Source organism: Thunnus maccoyii, chromosome 18, assembly GCF_910596095.1.
Source record: "Thunnus maccoyii chromosome 18, fThuMac1.1, whole genome shotgun sequence".
NCBI lineage: Eukaryota > Metazoa > Chordata > Actinopteri > Scombriformes > Scombridae > Thunnus > Thunnus maccoyii.
This window is the reverse complement of record NC_056550.1, coordinates 5,670,170-5,688,097: the sequence shown is the minus strand read 5'-3', so window position 1 is coordinate 5,688,097 and position 17,928 is coordinate 5,670,170. Positions and strand designations below refer to the sequence as shown.

The window sequence follows — 17,928 nt, the reverse complement described above, 5'->3', positions numbered from 1 at the left end:
TGGAGAAGAGGACCCGCACTAAAACGGAAAGCGGCGCGCACTCTACTACATGTCCCAGGTCACACCGCAGCTTTAGAGCTGTGTGTATGTGAAACAGCGAGAGAGAAGATTTAGGAATCCGTCTGCAGACTTTGAGCTGCGCTGTAGCAAAAATAATGGTAAGTCCGCAAACTAAAACCAAACGATTTTAAAAAAGTATTACTGACTACGAAACAGCGCACATTTTCCGTTGGCGGTTAGCAGAACTTGTCGAAGACCGTTAGCAGCAGTGATTGCTAATAGAAAAATGTAACAGTGGCTAACTTAAGCTAGCAAACAAGCCACTTTAGCTGGCTAATTATCGCAGTTTTAAACGGTTGCTTACAGAAATGACGGTTGATAAGAAACTGCTGTGTAAACTATCGTTTATAGAAGCTAACACACGTAAAATTGTTATACTCATATCTGTGGTGTTTGAACATTTAGCTAGCTGGCTGTCAGTAGTCAACTTTGTGTGTGTTCCGCCCCCCTTTTCTGTCTTCCCTTTACGGGAATCTCCTGAAAAGAGACAGTGACGCTGGTTGGAGCGGATTAGAGGTCCTGGATAGTTTCACTGGCAGATTCTGCAGCCTATTACCATATGAGCTGACAGCCTGCATACCTTTCTGTTTACATCAGTATCTAGTTGTCCGGGTCACTGCTTTTTGGCTGTCACTTCTCCCTCTTGCCTTTGTCTCGGTGTCGCTCCCTCCCCTCTCTGCCTCCCTCCCCTCCATTCCTCTCCCCATCTCTGCCTCCCACCCTCTCTGCCCCCCCTCCCTCTCTGCCTCCCCCCTCTCTATCCCCCCCCCCCCCCCCCCCCCCCCCCCCCCTCCCGCGCAGTCTTCCCCGGTGTGTTTGAGGGTTTGCAGATGCTGGGTCACTTTTCAGTGTCCGTCATTAAAGTGTTGATGAGAGTTGGGGGGGTCGGTGCTGCCTTCAGTCAGACAGCTGTTGTGTACAGTATATTTCCTGCTGCCTCAGCTGTTTATCTGTCTCAAGAGGATCACTATAACTTGGGTAGGAGGAGTAAAAATCATCAGTACATTGCTGTGCATGTTGGATTTAAAATTAACATATGCAACTTGTTACTTCTGCCATGTCGAACTTCCTCTTTTCAGCTGTTCCTGCTGACTGACTTTGTGCTTCGATTTTTATCTAGTAATTGTGGTGTACTTATGTATGTAAATATGTCACTTGCATTCCTGTTATATTGTAAAAGCAACATCATGACAAGTCTACACAGAACTTCTTGGAGAGAACTAATGCAGTTTTAAGAATATGATACAGCTGATATCATGATACTATGATAAAATCCTGGACAGACAATGTCTAGTTGCATCCTAGCATTAATATTGGTGTATATGTTGTCCAGATCTAATGAAATATTTGTTTTTAAGCAGTAAATTACTCACTGACTGACAGACTGAACTTTGAACTTCTTATATTCAGCTGTTAATTACTGAATGCTTTTCTAAAACAACTTCAATGTAGAAAACAATCCAATGGAACAAACTAAACCATACTGAAAACAGTCTTCTTTGCTCTAAAGATTGAAGTGGAATCATTATGTTTGATTATGTTGTTGTGCCTGAAGCCAGTAAAGTGGGTCAAACATCCACTCCACAACAGTAACTCCACTGTACAAGTTCCATGATGCACTTATTTCTCTCTTCCTCTTATCATATATAGCTTTAAGCTGTACTGTGGCCAACTTTTCCTGGGTGAATGTGGTTGCGTGCTTTTTCTCTGTCTCTGTGGTAAAAAAATAAAGCCAGCTTATGGCTAGCATTATATATTTATCCTTATTTCTGTCAGGCTCTTGCAGTGCTGCTCAGAGGAATATCAGCAGCCTTATTATTATTTTCGCAGTGTATCTCACAGCATACTTCTTCTCCCTCTCTCTTCGTTCCTCCTCACCTCTCTGCACACCTCCTCTTCCCAGGCCTAGCAGGCTCACTAGCTGCTAGTGTGTCCTCGTGCATGTGTGTGTGCTTTGGGTTATAAGCAGCGGTAAGACGTCTCACTACAACTGATACTCCAGAGGAGCAGCAGCAGCAGCAGCAGCAGCAGCAGCAGCAGCAGCCACAGCAGCAGCCCCTCCATCTCCCCCCCCCCCACCCCGCCTCCTCCCCCAAAGCAGACTCCAGCAGCGGGGTGAGAGACACTAGTGGTTCAGTGTGAGAGAAGAATGAAGCTTGTATATGTGTGTGCAGTTGTTTAAAAGAAACAGACGGCAAATTATACTCCCCTGTTTAGTGATACTAAATTACGTATTCCTGTTGTAATTACTCATTTAGTTTAAAATAATTGATTGTTTGACTCATTGTTTCTTATCATTCCATCCCTCCTTTCTTCTCGGCAGAACAGGATGGAGGCCTCGTTCGGCCCTGCCTTCTCAGCCGTGCCTGCTGGAGCTAAAGGTGACACACAAATAATCTTTTCTTAATATATGTTCATTTTTTATATGTTTGGTTGTCCCTGAAGTTATCTCCATTATTCTGGCATTATGTTTTGTGAATTTGCCGTCATATGTTTTTAGCAGAAGGGTCCAGCACCTACAAGCAGCATAGAAGAACTCCTTCCTCCTCCAGCACTCTAACCTACTCCCCCCGGGATGACGACGATGGAATGGTACGCACACACACACACACTTGTTTACATTTGCTTTCCAACCCAATCTAATAAATATAAGAAAAAACATTTCTAATAAAGCTTACTAAAGCTGATGTTTTTTTGTGGAGCCTGGGGTAAAAAATACACATTGAATGTATAATTTAAGAGTAAGGGTGGGTAAAATTAAACTTGTGCACTAGATCCCACACATCTGGATGTCTTACCTATTGATGTATGAATAGGCTATGACTTCTCTCCACTGCTTCCTCCTTCTCCCCTCAGCCTCCGATTGGTACTCCTCGGAGATCAGATTCAGCCATCTCAGTCCGATCTCTCCATTCGGAGTCCAACATGTCTCTGCGCTCCACTTTCTCTCTGCATGAAGAGGAAGAAGACACGGTATGACACCCGGCAGTAACATACAGTACATATAGAGCAGTAAACATATGCATTCATAAATACATGCACATACACAAACACTTAAACATATAAAAACACAGTTATAAGATAGTTTTGGAGCTGAAACCACACCACAAACTGAGTAAATGAAGGAATCGGTGTGTGTGATTGTGTGTAGGAGCCCCAGGTGTTTGCTGAACAGCCGTCAGTAAAACTGTGCTGCCAGCTGTGCTGTAACGTCTTCAAGGACCCCGTCATCACCACATGTGGGGTAAGTTTACTTCTGTCCTCTCCACCCGCTCCTCCATCTGTCCACCTTCATTCTATCTCTCTGCCTTCTGTCTTCTGTCTTTATTTCAAACTCTGCTCATGCATATATTTAAAAAAACATTTTTATAAAGGTTTTATATGAACAATTAGTGCATTGAAATGTGTCTCCCATTTCAGAAATATGTGAAATTCCCCTTGATAGGCTACATTTGATGATCCATCATAGGCAGATTATAATTGACATTTTGCTAAACCCCTCCCCCCGAACAGTAATTACCCAGTCATAGCTTAGCAACCGTAACTAGGCACTGCAGCCTTGGATTTCTCAACATGTTGAAGCAGTGTGTGTCATGTCCGTTTTGTGCTCTGATGTAAGCAGCAAATTTAGCATGTCCAGCTAACTAGTTTCTAATTTGTTTTCAAACCAACTCATGGAGCTAATGGAGCTCAGGATAATTAGCTAGCTAGCTACAGCTGATAAGATCTGCCATCAACAGTTGTCATTTCAGCAATCAGACATGTCTACTTTTATCTAAATTTAAGGACCTATGATTTCCAAAAAATGAGAAGAATTCATATAAAGTCATTGTTCACTGTAAACTGCATATGTGCTATGTGAGAATGAAATGTTTGACAGGCGTAGCATCAGTAACTAAAGGGTGCAGGACTTAGCGAACAGTCAGTGGTGTTAAAACTTAATATAATAAGAAGAAATAAAATATGTGGACATAAAATTTCATCCCACCTGTTTGTCTTCTGTCCTCAGCACACCTTCTGCAGACGATGTGCCTTGACTTCAGGTGAGACTTAACACAGTGTGTGTGAAAGTAATGGTTCAATGTATAGGTGCACATTTGTACTTGTCAGCTGGCACTAATGACATTTATAATGTCTACGTTCCATCTAGATGTGTCAGAGCTAGGGCTGTAGTTGTATTATAACCTCATATTAATGTTTTACTCCTCACAGACAAGTGCCCAGTGGATGCGGCTAAGCTAACGGTTGTGGTGAACAACATTGCGGTTGCCGAGCAGATCGGAGAGCTGTTTGTTCACTGTAAATACGGCTGCAGGGCCACAGCCAGCAGTGCAGGCGCAGCCGGAGCTTCCCCCGCCACGGTGGCTGGGAAGCCAGGAGCGTACGAGGTGGATCCACTGGGCTGCCCGTTCACCATCAAACTGTCCACACGCAAGTAAGGAGTAAAGATAAGGATCAGATTTAATGTTGTATTTCCACTGCTTCTCCTCTCCTCACCCCAACTCACTGTGTCTCTGCAGAGAACATGAGGCCAGTTGTGACTACAGGCCAGTCCGATGCCCCAACAACCCCTCCTGCCCCCCGCTGCTCACCATGAACCTGGAGGCTCACCTCAAAGAATGTGAGCACATCAAGTGTCCCCACTCTAAATATGGGTGAGTCCTAAAACACACATGTTGACAGATTATTTTACTTTGTCTTTATTATATCTACATTTCATACACACACACATATTGTTTGTATTCCATCTCTTGCTCATTTGCAGTCACTGTTTTTGTCTCTTTGTTTGTGAAGTCAGTCTCGGTCTTCTATTCATGTATAACACACTCCTTTACCTTCTATTAATCTGGCTCTCCTCCCTGACAGCTGCACGTTCATCGGTAACCAGGACACGTATGAAACACACCTGGAGGTGTGTAAATTTGAAGGGTTGAAGGAGTTTCTGCAGCAGACTGATGACAGGTGAGCAGACCTACTACAACTGTACACATAGAAAGTGAAGCTGTTGATCGTAAACACAAATTCAAGACAACCGTATGTGATCAAATATCCAAATATGTGTTCAGCTGATTTGTTTCTGTTGGTTAACTCCTTGTCTCTGATCTACCTGTATGTGTTAGGTTCCATGAGATGCAGCTGACTCTGGCCCAGAAGGACCAAGATATTGCTTTCCTGCGCTCCATGTTAGGCAAACTGTCTGAGAAATTAGATCAACTAGAGAAAAACCTTGAGCTCAAATTCGGTAAGTAGTGAAAGACATTATTCAGTTTTACCTGCTTATTCCACCAAACGAGCCAACTATTAGTGTCTTGTTACCTACACAGGCTTCTGTTTGGAACAGGTTACGCCTGCTTCTCCTTTTTTTGTAATATAATTTTTTCTTTTTATACTTCTGGTTTTGGTTCACTTTACCCAAATATCAAACAAAGCAGCATCTGTGAAACAAAGTCACATTCATAGTCACATGCTACCACAGTTACTTCCTGCATGTGTTTCACAATAAATGCCTTTTAATGACTTATACTTGAAGTAGAAATGAACTGTAGTTACATCAGCTGTCATATATCTCAACCACTTCAACACAGAGGTTTAAAGGATTTTACATTTTGGAAGGAAAGAGCGCTGGTATTGGATTGGTATTGGATTAGGATCAGATGATACCTTGAGCTTGGATATCGGTCTTGGCAGGGAAAGAACCTGATCAGATCACATCTCATTCCTGCACTCCACTGCACTTATAAGAAGAGCTCAGGACCACATGGCTGCTGATGGAGAAATATTGACAGGAAATATTGACAGGAGAAAGTTTTATAACCCTAATGGGCCACCCAGCTGGAATACAGCAGCTTGATTGTGTGTTGTTGTTGTTGTTGTTGTTGTTTCATGTTTGTGCCTGTGTGTATTTCAGATGTGTTGGATGAGAACCAGAGTAAACTGAGCGAGGACCTGATGGAATTCCGTAGAGACGCGTCCATGCTTAACGTAAGTGCGCACTTTTAAAAGAGACAGACACACGTGTACGAGTGCATCTGTGTGTATAAATATGAGAATAAAAGTTTGAATTAGGTAGCCCGCAAAAAAATGATCGGATTGGTTATTATAAAAGAACAAATCCCCAAATCTATTGTGTGTGTTTCTGCAGGATGAGTTGTCCCATATCAACGCCAGGCTCAACATGGGAATCCTGGGCTGTAAATATCTCGGCTTATTTTTGTGTCTGCCTGCCTGTCTTCCTTTCTCTCGTCATTACTTTTCACCTCTCTCTGTAGAGGAAAGCATTTGTGAAACCCTTTTCCCGAGAACTGGAGCATGTCAAGTTTTGAATGATTTAATCTCTAAAGTTTTTTTTTTTGTTTTTTTTTTTTTTGATTTTGAAATGCAAATTCTAGCTTTCTTTATCTTGCTCCCACGCACCATCTTTCACCAACCTCTGTCTGTTTCTTCCTTCTTCCTCCTTCCTTAAATATTTCACTGTCATTTACACTCTACTCTCGTTCAGTTTCCAGTGAAAAAAAAAAGAAAAAAAAGCATATTCAGTCTTTCCCCTCTCTGTGTCTGTGTGTAGCGTACGACCCCCAGCAGATCTTCAAGTGTAAGGGGACTTTTGTTGGCCACCAGGGTCCCGTCTGGTGTCTGTGTGTCTACTCCACTGGAGACCTGCTCTTCTCTGGATCCTCAGATAAGACAATCAAGGTAACACCAACTCAACTCACACATACAGTACGCACACAGGACTTAAGGCCGGCAGCATCCTTGTTCATCCTTGTTGACACCCACTGTTGACTGTTGAGTGGAGGGCCTTCAAACTCATGGACGTATTAGTCAGACTGGACTTTCCTGCATTTCATCGTCTCCCCCATACATGAAGCAACACACCCACACCACACAACCCCTTGTGGTCTTTTCTTTTTTTTTCTTTTTTGACGCAGTGCTATTTTGGGTCTGAATGTGGCCTTCACCCACCCTCTTCCAGAAAGAATCTAATAACGTCCACCCACAACCCTGTTTTGTATCTAGAATTATAGATTTGTTTAAATCTAAAGAAACGCTAATACAGTTAGTGTTAGAAGACTTTACAAGTGTTATAAAGCTTTAAAAGTGAAAAATAGCTTCAGAATGAGCCCTAAAGATGTACAAACACAAATATACCTATACATTTGTGCAGGTTTTCAGCTTTTTCATCTGCATCTCCTCTTGTCCCCTCAGGTGTGGGACACCTGCACCACCTACAAGTGTCAGAAAACCCTGGAGGGTCATGATGGTATCGTACTGGCGCTGTGCATCCAGGGGTAATACAACTCACACCTTCACATAAACATGTCAGCTGAGAACGACTAGCCCTTCCACAAAGCGTGACTCAGCCATATCTTTTCCTTTTTGTTTGTTTCCATAGAAACCGCCTATATAGTGGCTCTGCAGACTGCACCATCATCGTAAGTATCATTCACCTCCTCATGTCCTCGTTGTAAGGGTGGACTCCCACAATACCAAGTTTCATTTGTTCGCGAACGCCGTAGAAATTGTGTTTGTGTCTTGTTTGTGCTGCATCCTGTGTAGGTGTGGGACATCCAGACCCTGCAGAAAGTCAATACGATCCGTGCCCATGACAACCCTGTATGTACACTGGTCTCCTCCCACAACATGTTGTTCAGCGGCTCCCTCAAGGCCATTAAGGTACAGCTACGCTCACGTAGGATCACTCAGTTTATGTTGTTTTAAAACTTTCTGCACAGGCTTCAGTGCAGATATCTGTAAATGTGTATATATAAATGTAAGTATCTACAGAGAGAAATCTATTTCTATATCCACAGAATTGCTAAAGTCAGGAGTTTAAGTGTAATTGCTAAGTAGTGACCTGCAAGATGGCTTTTCACTCAGAGAGAGTGTAAAAATGTGGCTCAACGAGGAGACGTGGACTGGAGAGGAGAACACTATGGAGCGATGGCTGTAGCCTTGTCTTTGTTGCCATGGTTACATAGGAACGAGAGAGGAGGAGGGGATGAATGTGTACGTGTGTATGTGTGTGTGATGTCAGTGCTCTTACACAGGGACTTTCCTTTCTTACTCAACTCTATTCTGCCTCCTCTCATCTCACAGCTTTTTTCTATTTCAGCTCAGTGACATCATGCACTTTACTGTTTTCACCGCATCTGTTATCCACCCCATCTCTGCTCAGTGTACTCTGTCTCCATGTGTGTGTGTGTCTCCGTGTGTGTGTGTGTGTATCTGTGTGTGCGCATACTTTCGTGAGTGTGTATACTAGTTAAAAAATGAGCTTCTCGTTCCAGTTTCTGGTGTGGTCCGTTGATGTTGATGACTTATTGCAAGTTTATGTGTCCAATATTTAAAAAGACGGTGAACGCACTAATTATAATCAGTACTATGCTGCTTGAAGCATATGGCGTTTGAAGTCAGTAAAGTTTTTTTTAGTTTCAGTTCTCATTATATCCATGAATCTTGTATGTATGTGTAGGTTTGGGACATCGTGGGTACGGAGCTGAAGCTGAAGAAGGAGCTGACTGGTCTGAATCACTGGGTTAGAGCACTGGTCGCCTCGCAGAACCACCTGTACAGCGGCTCCTATCAGACCATCAAGGTGAGACAGATATAAGAAGTGTACATACAGACGTGGCTGAAAATATTGGTAGAACTAAATTTTCTCTGTATTAAGTTGAAACTGACAGAAGTATATGGTATCCATCTTTCTTTATTTCACATTGAATATAACTGAAACTTTGCTTTTATTTACAAATTACAAATTAACATATTATTTTATATTATTTGGCCAAAACTATTTGTACCCTTAACTTAATATTTTGTAGCACAGCCTTTGGAAGCAATAACTGCAGTCAAGCACTTTCTGTAACTCTGAATAAGGTTTCTACACTTCTCCACTGGTAGTTCAGCTCACTCTTCTTGACTAAACGGCTGCAGTTCTCTCAGGTTTGATGGGTGCCGTTTCCCTACTGCAAGTTTCTGAGCCTCCTCCATGTTTCACGGCAGACGTGATGTTCTTTTCTTTGAAGGCTTCATTTTTTTCTTCTGTAAACATAGAGTTGGTGTGATTTACCAAAAAGCTCTAATGCACACAGTGGCACAAAACAGCAGAGTGAGTAATTTTCTCCTTTTAAACTGGCTGCGTGAGTGATTATAATATTGAAAACTACTGTGATACTAATTAAAACACAATAATCTCCTTAAAGTATCACTACAAATCAATTATTTCTTATAACTTCTAAAGGGTACTAATAATTTTGTCCAGGCTATTTTAGAATGTCTTTGTAGAATAAACATGAATTCAGTTATTAGTTCCACTGAAAACCAAACATAGACATGCATTGACCATAAAACACTGTTCAGGGCGAATGGTGCATTACTTTAATAAAATGTAAGGGTACCAATAATTTCAGCCATGTCTTGTACTCACTATTCAAATAAATGTTTTGTTTCACCTGCTTAGGCATAACACAGTAACTGATGCTGTTGTGACCTGAATTTTCCTACTCACATGTATGTAGCCCCAAAACTGACAAAATGTAGTAAAAGGTTATCAGAAAAGTCAGAAATATGATTGAATCGTTCAATAAATAACACTGTTAATACATAATTAAACTAAAGTATAGCATAAACCTTAGTTTTTCTATTTTGGAGGTCTTGGCACACATTTAATCATTTATCTATTTCCTATTTAGAGCAACATTTTCCATTTTCTTCACCATGTTTTAGATTTTCCTAACACTTGTATAGTAATGAGATGGACATGTCCACATATGTCCAGGTCAACAGTTGGTCTAGGGTGTGTGTGTGTATGTGTGTGTTCATGTGTAACATCACTGGAGTGATTGAGAGGACTGTGTGACTAGCTTACCTAAAAATACTGATAACTAAGGCACAGAGCACCAGTCATCTCAGCTAGCTACCTAGCTGCAGCTAACTTACATCATAAAACTAATCTAGCTAACATATGTAATGTTTATCAACCGTATTCTAAACTGCATACTGCTGTAGCATCATTGTATAAACTCTTTTAACAGAAGCTAAAGCATTTTAGCTGGTAAGCTAATGCTAACAAAGTTAGCTAGCTAACACTACTTGGAAGTTCACAGACACAGTGCTTCTGTGTCGTACCTGATATTTTGTAGATGTTCTCAAACAAACTAATTATTAACATATAAGCATTAAGAAATTGGAAATATTTTGAGGAAAATTAACAATAAAAGGCTTTTTTAGCTAATAATATTTCTAAAAATATTTATTGATGTATTCAGTTATATTTTTGACTTTTCTGATAACCCTGTACTACAGTTTAAAACTGCAGTTCATCAGGTTTATCATTTGTTCAGCAGAATGAGGATTTGAAAGTGTTTTTGGCAGTATTTATCTGGCAGCGACAGATTTGAGTGGGATTTGGAAGGTGGCTGGTGTTAATTTTGGAGTTGGCACATAAAAATAAATAGTCAGAGGAAGGTAGAAAGAGTGCGCACTGGCCTGGTGGTCATGTAGAGTTGCCTAAGAGACCATAAAAATACATCACAATGTGGTTTATGGGAATAATGAGCACAGTCAGAACACTTTTTAAAGTACTTCTCTTGAGTGTTTGTATTCTTTTTAGCCAATATGTGCTCCTATACAGAAACCTTGTTGTAGTGACTATGGTAGTGCGTGTGTGTGTGCGCGCGTGTGCGTGTGTGTGTAGTGTGCAATTAAAGCCATTCGGATGTATTGTGGCCTGTAATTGGGTTCTGTCCTCTCTATATAAAAAGAGCTTTGTGTCTCTGTCTGACTGTCATCTCTATTCACTGCCTCACTGTTGAAAGTACTCTGTGTGCCTGTATATGCATCTGTGTGTGTGTGTGTGTGTGTGTGTGTGTGTGTGTGTGTGGCTGTCTTGCTGCAGTTGGTCACTAATGAAAACCTCAGGGACGCTGTAGGGAGATAAAGGGAAGGACAGAAAAGAAGAGAGAGGGACTGGTTGTGGGAACGAGGGACGTCTGTGGAAGAATGAAGAATGAGGAAAGGGAGATGAAAGCACAGATAAAGTCGGCTGTGCTCTTTTTTACGATGCTTATAAGCGGAGCAGTTAGTCTCTAGCCAGCACTTAGCCAGAGAAGTCATTTAGAAGATGTTTTGCTACAGAAATTGTCATGGCAAATGTTGCCAATAATCAGTTAAAAAAATCCCTTTGAACATTTTGGCAATTAAATGAGTTTAAAATAACTAACAAAGGTCCTGGAGGACTGCTGAGTCCATGAATATAGTTTAGTCAGTGTTTAGAAAAGTCTTTCTGCACTCATTTCTTCTGTGAAATGAGTGCAAGAAATTTAAGTCTTTTTAGGAGTCTGTTATGTGTTTGACAAGTCTAACTTACAAACTGTGGCTGCCAGTGTTTGAATATTGTATATTAGTATATTGCATATAAAAAATTGGCACCATTTCGCTCAGTGAATGTTACAGTTACATTCCAACATACCAACAATTGCACTCCAGAGAAACAAAACAAAAATCCTGCTTAACTGTTTCATGCTCACACTGTTGTTTGTGTAGTAGCTCAATAAAACAGTCAATGAAATAACTAAACTGATAATAAAGACATTCGCAGCTGTAACCAGTATTTGTTTATTTGACATATGGTTGAAAAAATCAGAATGGTTTCACATTATATTGCCTAAATCATCAAATCACTATGTGTAAAGTGAGAGGTGTTGCTCATACTGATGACGCTGCAGTTCCTCTCAGCTCTGCAAAGTGTTTTAGTTTCTTTCAGCTCTTTGTTTTGGTTTTGTGATGCAAAACTTTACTTTTTTGGTTCACTCTCACTTCTGTCATCAGTGTTATTTTCAGCCACATCAGGCAGCTGTTTTCAGTTTAAAAAAAAAAAGCTCTAAAAACTCACTTCCTGTCTAGCATGAAAACAGCAGACTAATACTCTTTTTACACCAAAATTAGCACATATATGCGGGTTTTTTAAATGTGAGTAAACCCGCTAAAAATAGGCGATTGACTCCTTTCATATTGCCAGTAAATGAGTTTGCCTTTCTGTTTTTTTTTATCTGGTGTGTCATGTTTAACATCACGGCTAGCTGCTAGTTAGCATGGCTAGCATTGTTAGCATAGCTGTGCCGTGCTGTGTGTAGCCCATCGACTGTATAAAAATAAAGTGTAGCTGCAGTGTTTCTTGTTTAACAGCACTGTGTTGGGCAGGTGACTGATGTGTTTACAGTGCTTGTGTGCTCTGAAAGACATCACAGCGCAGATATAAAGTCACACAGCTGATGCCTAGCATGCTAATCCTAAATAAACATGTGGATGAGACCATATGTTTACAGACACCCACAGATAGAAGCACATGAAAGAGCAGCCGGAAAAGGGGCAAAAATCAGCGTGTCCACCCGGGTGTCATGTTTACATCACTGCTGATTGGAGCTGGAGCCGATAAATAGCCGTGACCAGTGCAGAGTCATTTGACCTGGGAATAAATGCCAATTGTAGCCTTTCCCACTGAAGACAAAAGCCAGATGTTAGTGGGTGTTACTGGGTTTTTTGTCCAGTGTGAAAAGGGCTTTCGATAGTGAGTAGCTGGTGAACATATAGGAGCATTAAGCAACAGAAGAGTTGGATATTTAGAGTTAGTGGAGACCAAAACAGAGCTAAGGAGAGTTAATACTAATAAATTATTCATACTTAACATTCATTCAGGTGGGCAGAAACATGACTCCAAATGAATGCTACTGTTGCTGCATGTCACGTTAAGTCTATTTAAAGTTTTTATTTAAAGTTCCTAATCACACAACACACTTTACAAAAACATTGAAAACAACAAAAGAACCAAGCAACTTTCTCACAGGGCAGTGGGCTGGTTATAAAAAGACAAACAAAGACTTCACTGGAAATGACAGCATATGAAGACGCTCTGAAACTATGCAATGTTTTTGTCTGTGAACTCTGAGGGTGGATAAGTAGCCAGAAACACAAGAGCATAGGAAGTACATTTGAAAGATTTAATAGTAACTTTTGTCCGTTGTGGCTTGATAATCTCCCACCTGCTAACACCTTAAAGAACAGATGAGTCACTGAAGTCCTTTAAGAAAACGTTTTCAGGTTACAGCTTCCAAATGAGAGGGTTTGTCTGCTTTTCTGTTTCTGTATAGTTGTAAATAAAAGAAATTTGTGATTAGATTATTTGTTATTATTTCCTATCATTTATAGACTAGATGATTAATTAAACAAATAGCTTTAACCAGTTTCACCAGTATGAGCTGTGCCTGGTCATGTGTATTGGTAAATGTGAAGCGTGGCCTCCTGTGTGGGAGTATCTCTGTCTCTCTACTGCATCTCATGGCCTGTTTTCAGTGCTGCGGTGTGATTGGCCGGCTAGATTAACCAGCTAAGCTAGTGATCACTCCACTGTGTGTTGCCATGGAGATGAAAATTGACAGCCTGCAGCTGTTGAGCGACTCACTGTTTCCACTGCTGATAAAGTCTCTTTCTTTACCCCCCTCTCTGACTCCCTCTTCTCTCTCTCTTTCTCTCCCTTCTGTCAGATTTGGGACATCCGCTCTCTGGAGTGTGTTCACGTCCTGCAGACCAGTGGGGGCAGCGTCTACTCCATCGCTGTCACCAACCACCACATCGTCTGTGGCACCTATGAGAACCTCATTCATGTAAGTGACACACACAAACTTAAAAAAAAAAAAAAAATCTCCATCTCACTTTTTTTTTCTCTTCATTCCTGCCTCATGAATAAGACCACAGTGTCTCAACTCTTGGTGTTATAATATTGATGATGATGATGAAGGTATGTGTGTCTCCTCCTTAGGTGTGGGATATTGAGTCTAAAGAGCAGGTGCGGACCCTGACCGGTCATGTGGGAACAGTTTATGCTCTTGCTGTCATCTCCACCCCTGACCAGACCAAAGTGTTCAGCGCCTCCTATGACCGCTCACTCAGGGTGAGGACAGAGTGTGTGTGTGTGTGTGTGTGTGTGTGTGTGTGTGATTACCTCGTGTAAGTGTGGAAAGATGAAATATACTTCAATCATAATATATATTTAACAAGCTACGTATAAATCTTCCATTATTAGTAACAGGGCAGGTAGCGTAATCAAGTAACATTAAGCTGTCAAAGTGTAAAAACAACACCGTTGAAGTTGAATGTCGGCTGAGCTCATCAAACATCAACTGTCATGTGATAACTAATATGATGGAGAACATACTGAGAGGAGAGAGAATATGTTAAGTGTGTGTATATGTGGTGAAGTTTAAATGAGATTGTGTGTGTTTTGTAGGTGTGGAGCATGGACAACATGATCTGTACCCAGACTCTGCTGAGACACCAGGGCAGTGTGACGGCTCTGGCTGTGTCCAGAGGTCGCCTCTTCTCCGGAGCCGTGGACAGCACCGTCAAGGTACCACACCATCTGCTCCACCTACACCTGCATCTGTCACTCCCTCTGCTCTGTTGTCTGTTCAGTTTTACGATCCCTCTATCAGAATGAAATTACTTTGAAATAACTAAAAAAATCATGTTTTTATCTGCCTGTTATAATCCGCAGTTACACATTAATGCTTTGTTGGATCTTCTTGTAATTTCTCTGTTTCTCTCTCTCAGGTGTGGACATGCTAAACAAACAGCAAACTCTGCAGGAGTCCAGTCAACTTCACATCTTTTTGTGACAGACAGACCCTACAGACGTGAACCTTTTCACACGATTTCTCCGTTCTTTGATTGTGAATTTACGGCCACAGACCAATAATTACCGCCACTTCAGGATCAAGCTGCATCGAAAACTGTTTTACTAAGTGTTTGCTTTTCAAACTTAAAACAAATCCTTCGACACCTCGACCCGATCATCGGGGTCAGAGGGGTCAACTCGAGGTCCCCGGTGACCTCATCAGCGGTGCATTATGGGGCAAAACAAAACAAGCTGCCTTACGGTTGCACCGATCAACGCACTGCGCCAAACCACAATTGACTGGACGCTGCATCCCTGTAATCAGAGCAGGAAGCAGAGAGGATTATGGTTGTTAGAGTTTTTGCGGACTGATGATGGTCCTGCCTGCTTCCTGCAGACCCACCTGCCACTTAAGAACTGTACTGATGATGCCTAATGCATACTGTTAAAATACGTCTTAGGGCTGGTTTCACATACATGGATTGACAGCGTACTGACATAAGTGTTTATGTTCTAAAGCTATTTCCTCTTGAGAGAAAACACAGAACGCAGCAGAACCACAACAAGTCCACTGGAGTAGAGTTTAGTTGAATGAAAGTGATTTAAAACGTATGTCAACATTTGTCAAATTGATATTTATTTTATGTCACACTTCATTGACTCCTCCACAAAAACTCCCTCTCGCTTCCACATGCTGGTCGGAGGTCAGCTGCTTAAAGTTACATCAGCCAGCTGTGTCCCAATTCCACACTATATAAATAGTAGTGTGTAGCGTGTTCGCACTTTAAAAGTGACAAAGTAAAATATGCACTTAAAAGTCAGAATGCAGAAGATAACGGTTGATGTGTGAGTGGGCTGCTGCTGTATAGCAGCGCTCAGAGGAAACAGACGAGCTGCTCGCAAATACATTTTCATTTACTTTAAGGATTTTATTATTAAATCTGTGGCAGAAAACATTTTTCTTTTTTGAATATAACTTGTAATAATGTACCAATGTCACAAAAGGAATTACATTTGTCTGCACACACATTTTATTAGCTTTGTAATTAAAAAATGGTTAAGTATGTTTATTGTTTGTTTTATTTGATTACTGCTACTGACAGTATGTAGTGTTGAACTGGGACACTCAAGGCTGTGAATGAACTCAGTTACAACAATGAACGAAATTCTGCCTTCATGTTAAACAGTGTAGATCTGCATCTGCATGTCAATGTGGATTTTACATGAAGTGGTACAAATGAGAAACTAAATATCCAAGGATGAAACCTGAAAATGAAATGTTGGCTTCACTCTGAGACCAGCTACTACTGCTGATACATCGGCTGAGTAGCTGTACTAGTACATGTGGAGCTTTTAAACAGACGATGTCTGGAGGAAGCGTGTTTGTTTCTTTACAGCGTTTGTAAAATGGCACTCCTCTTCTGAAAGACTGAAAAAAGTGCACACATTAGCAGGTTTAAAAACACATTTTCTTCCTTGTTGTCCATTGTGTTTATCAGCTCAGTTCAGCTGTGTGAAACCAGCCTTTACAAGACATTTTACAAAGTGAAGACTTTAAACAAAATGACAGATCTATAGATTTCCTGAGTTTTATATTAGTGCCATGATAGAGCTGTATTCAGAGCCACCCAACTGTTGTATAGTTGTGTAAAATAACAGCCTGGACATGTGCCCATGAGAATGACTCACACTGGCCTACATAACAGAGAGGGACAGGGAGAGAGGAAGACAGTTTGCGTGCATGGATGTGTCTGTTATTGTGTAGTGCGTGTGTTTCAATGAGTGCCATATGTGTGGATGAAAAGTAAGGAGGCTGTAATGATGATGTGGCAGATTGTCTCTTTCTTCTCCGCCCTCCCTGATCTCTTAACTTCAACTGGTCAAAATGAACGTAACACAGATTAACACTGATTGTTGTTTCATGAGCTCTGTCGTGTCTGTAACACTCGATGGATTTATCCCTCAGTAGGATGTGAAGGCAGGCAAGTGTAATTAACCTCAAAACTCCCAGAGGACAAAGCAGAGAAAGTGCCATGAGCTTAAGTGAACTCCTGCTTTCCTAAATTATGTTTGAGCACCCATATTGGGTTGAAAGTATCAGTCTGTAGCAGTAGCAACATGTCTATATTGGCTCACATCGGACTTTATAAATATGTTTGGGAGGGTAGATTTTAAGTTAATGAGATCATGTACACCCACAGCAAATTTAGACTGATTTTTACAGATGTTCAGAAGTATTTTGCTTTCATTTTAATGCAGAAATGGCCACTACTTAGCCTTGGTAAGAAAGGTAGAGGAGGGGACGAGTGGAAGTGTCTTCACTGGTCAGTGATTTCTTGTATACTTGTAATCATGTAAGCCTGAGTTGATCATTGATCAATAAAACTGTTGTACACTTTGAGAACTGTTTATTTTAACCATGAAACTGGAGCCACAGTTCACACCATATATATTTACATTTTTAGCCTTAACAGCTGTTCACACAATGCACTAATGTTAGATAGCATAAAGAAACTGAGCTTGAAAGTTCTTTCTTGACCTTGAGAGTAGTTTTTTGATGAAAACTACAAAATGTCAAGGTCCACTTACTACTTTTTTCAATCGCAACTTATGGTCTTCATCGTTCACTTAAAATGCCAGTCTTGAACCAGTCTTGAACAAAAACGGGGATTATAATCTCAACCCCCATATATGAACAAACACCTGTTATCACAAAGTTTCATAATTCACATGATGAGAACTGGTCCATCTCCACTCATTGATGAAGACTATGAGAAGAAGAATTAAGCAGTAATTGGACCTTGAGTTCTTTCAGTCAAGCATATGAAACGTAACATGAAAATCTGTGTATTTGTGATATTGTTTAATAAATTGCTTAATATCTTAGGTTACTCAGTAGGTTGGTATCACAGCTCATTTGTGGCTGTGACCACTATTACAGTGGTTCCCAACCGAGGCCTCTTGACCCACCTGACATAAACCAAAGGTGAGATGAGAAACACAACAGGAAAGCAGAAAAAACATAATTCAATTTTTCAAATGTCTTTCTAACTTAGCCTTTTTCTGGTTAATTGCTGTGTAATTAGCTCTTCAAATAAGGTAAATGTAATGAAGTGTTTAAATAAAACTGGAAAAATCACTCTAAAACCACTCACCACTCGTAAAGATGAAGGGTGGCAAGTAGACACAGCTTTGTC

General features: G+C 40.9%; 1 protein-coding gene across 2 annotated transcripts; it reads left to right on the top strand.

Moving 5' to 3' along the window:
* On the top strand, nucleotides 1-17,129 carry traf7 (TNF receptor-associated factor 7). 2 transcript variants are annotated; one of them, XM_042393189.1, is made up of 22 exons: nucleotides 1-158; nucleotides 1,964-2,175; nucleotides 2,384-2,441; nucleotides 2,564-2,652; nucleotides 2,917-3,033; nucleotides 3,212-3,304; nucleotides 4,070-4,103; nucleotides 4,273-4,495; nucleotides 4,581-4,715; nucleotides 4,927-5,022; nucleotides 5,181-5,302; nucleotides 5,969-6,042; nucleotides 6,203-6,251; nucleotides 6,626-6,753; nucleotides 7,267-7,349; nucleotides 7,454-7,493; nucleotides 7,618-7,734; nucleotides 8,534-8,656; nucleotides 13,602-13,721; nucleotides 13,877-14,008; nucleotides 14,345-14,464; nucleotides 14,668-17,129. In XM_042393189.1, the coding sequence occupies exons 3-22, from the start codon at nucleotides 2,390-2,392 to the stop codon at nucleotides 14,680-14,682; spliced, it is 1,962 nt and encodes a 653-aa protein (XP_042249123.1). In that variant the 5' UTR covers nucleotides 1-158; nucleotides 1,964-2,175; nucleotides 2,384-2,389; the 3' UTR covers nucleotides 14,683-17,129. The 2 variants fall into 2 exon arrangements, with proteins under 2 accessions (XP_042249123.1, XP_042249122.1); XM_042393188.1 differs by having other exon boundaries at nucleotides 2-158; nucleotides 2,561-2,652.
* The last annotated feature ends 799 nt before the right edge of the window (nucleotides 17,130-17,928 follow it).

Excerpts from the sequence above, each read along its gene's own strand:
- traf7 (XM_042393188.1), top strand. The coding sequence starts at position 2,390 with ATGGAGGCCTCGTTCGGCCCTGCCTTCTCAGCCGTGCCTGCTGGAGCT. Across the intron at positions 3,034-3,211 it reads ATGAAGAGGAAGAAGACACG|GAGCCCCAGGTGTTTGCTGA; the intron begins GTATGACACCCG and ends GATTGTGTGTAG. Across the intron at positions 6,754-7,266 it reads CCTCAGATAAGACAATCAAG|GTGTGGGACACCTGCACCAC; the intron begins GTAACACCAACT and ends TTGTCCCCTCAG.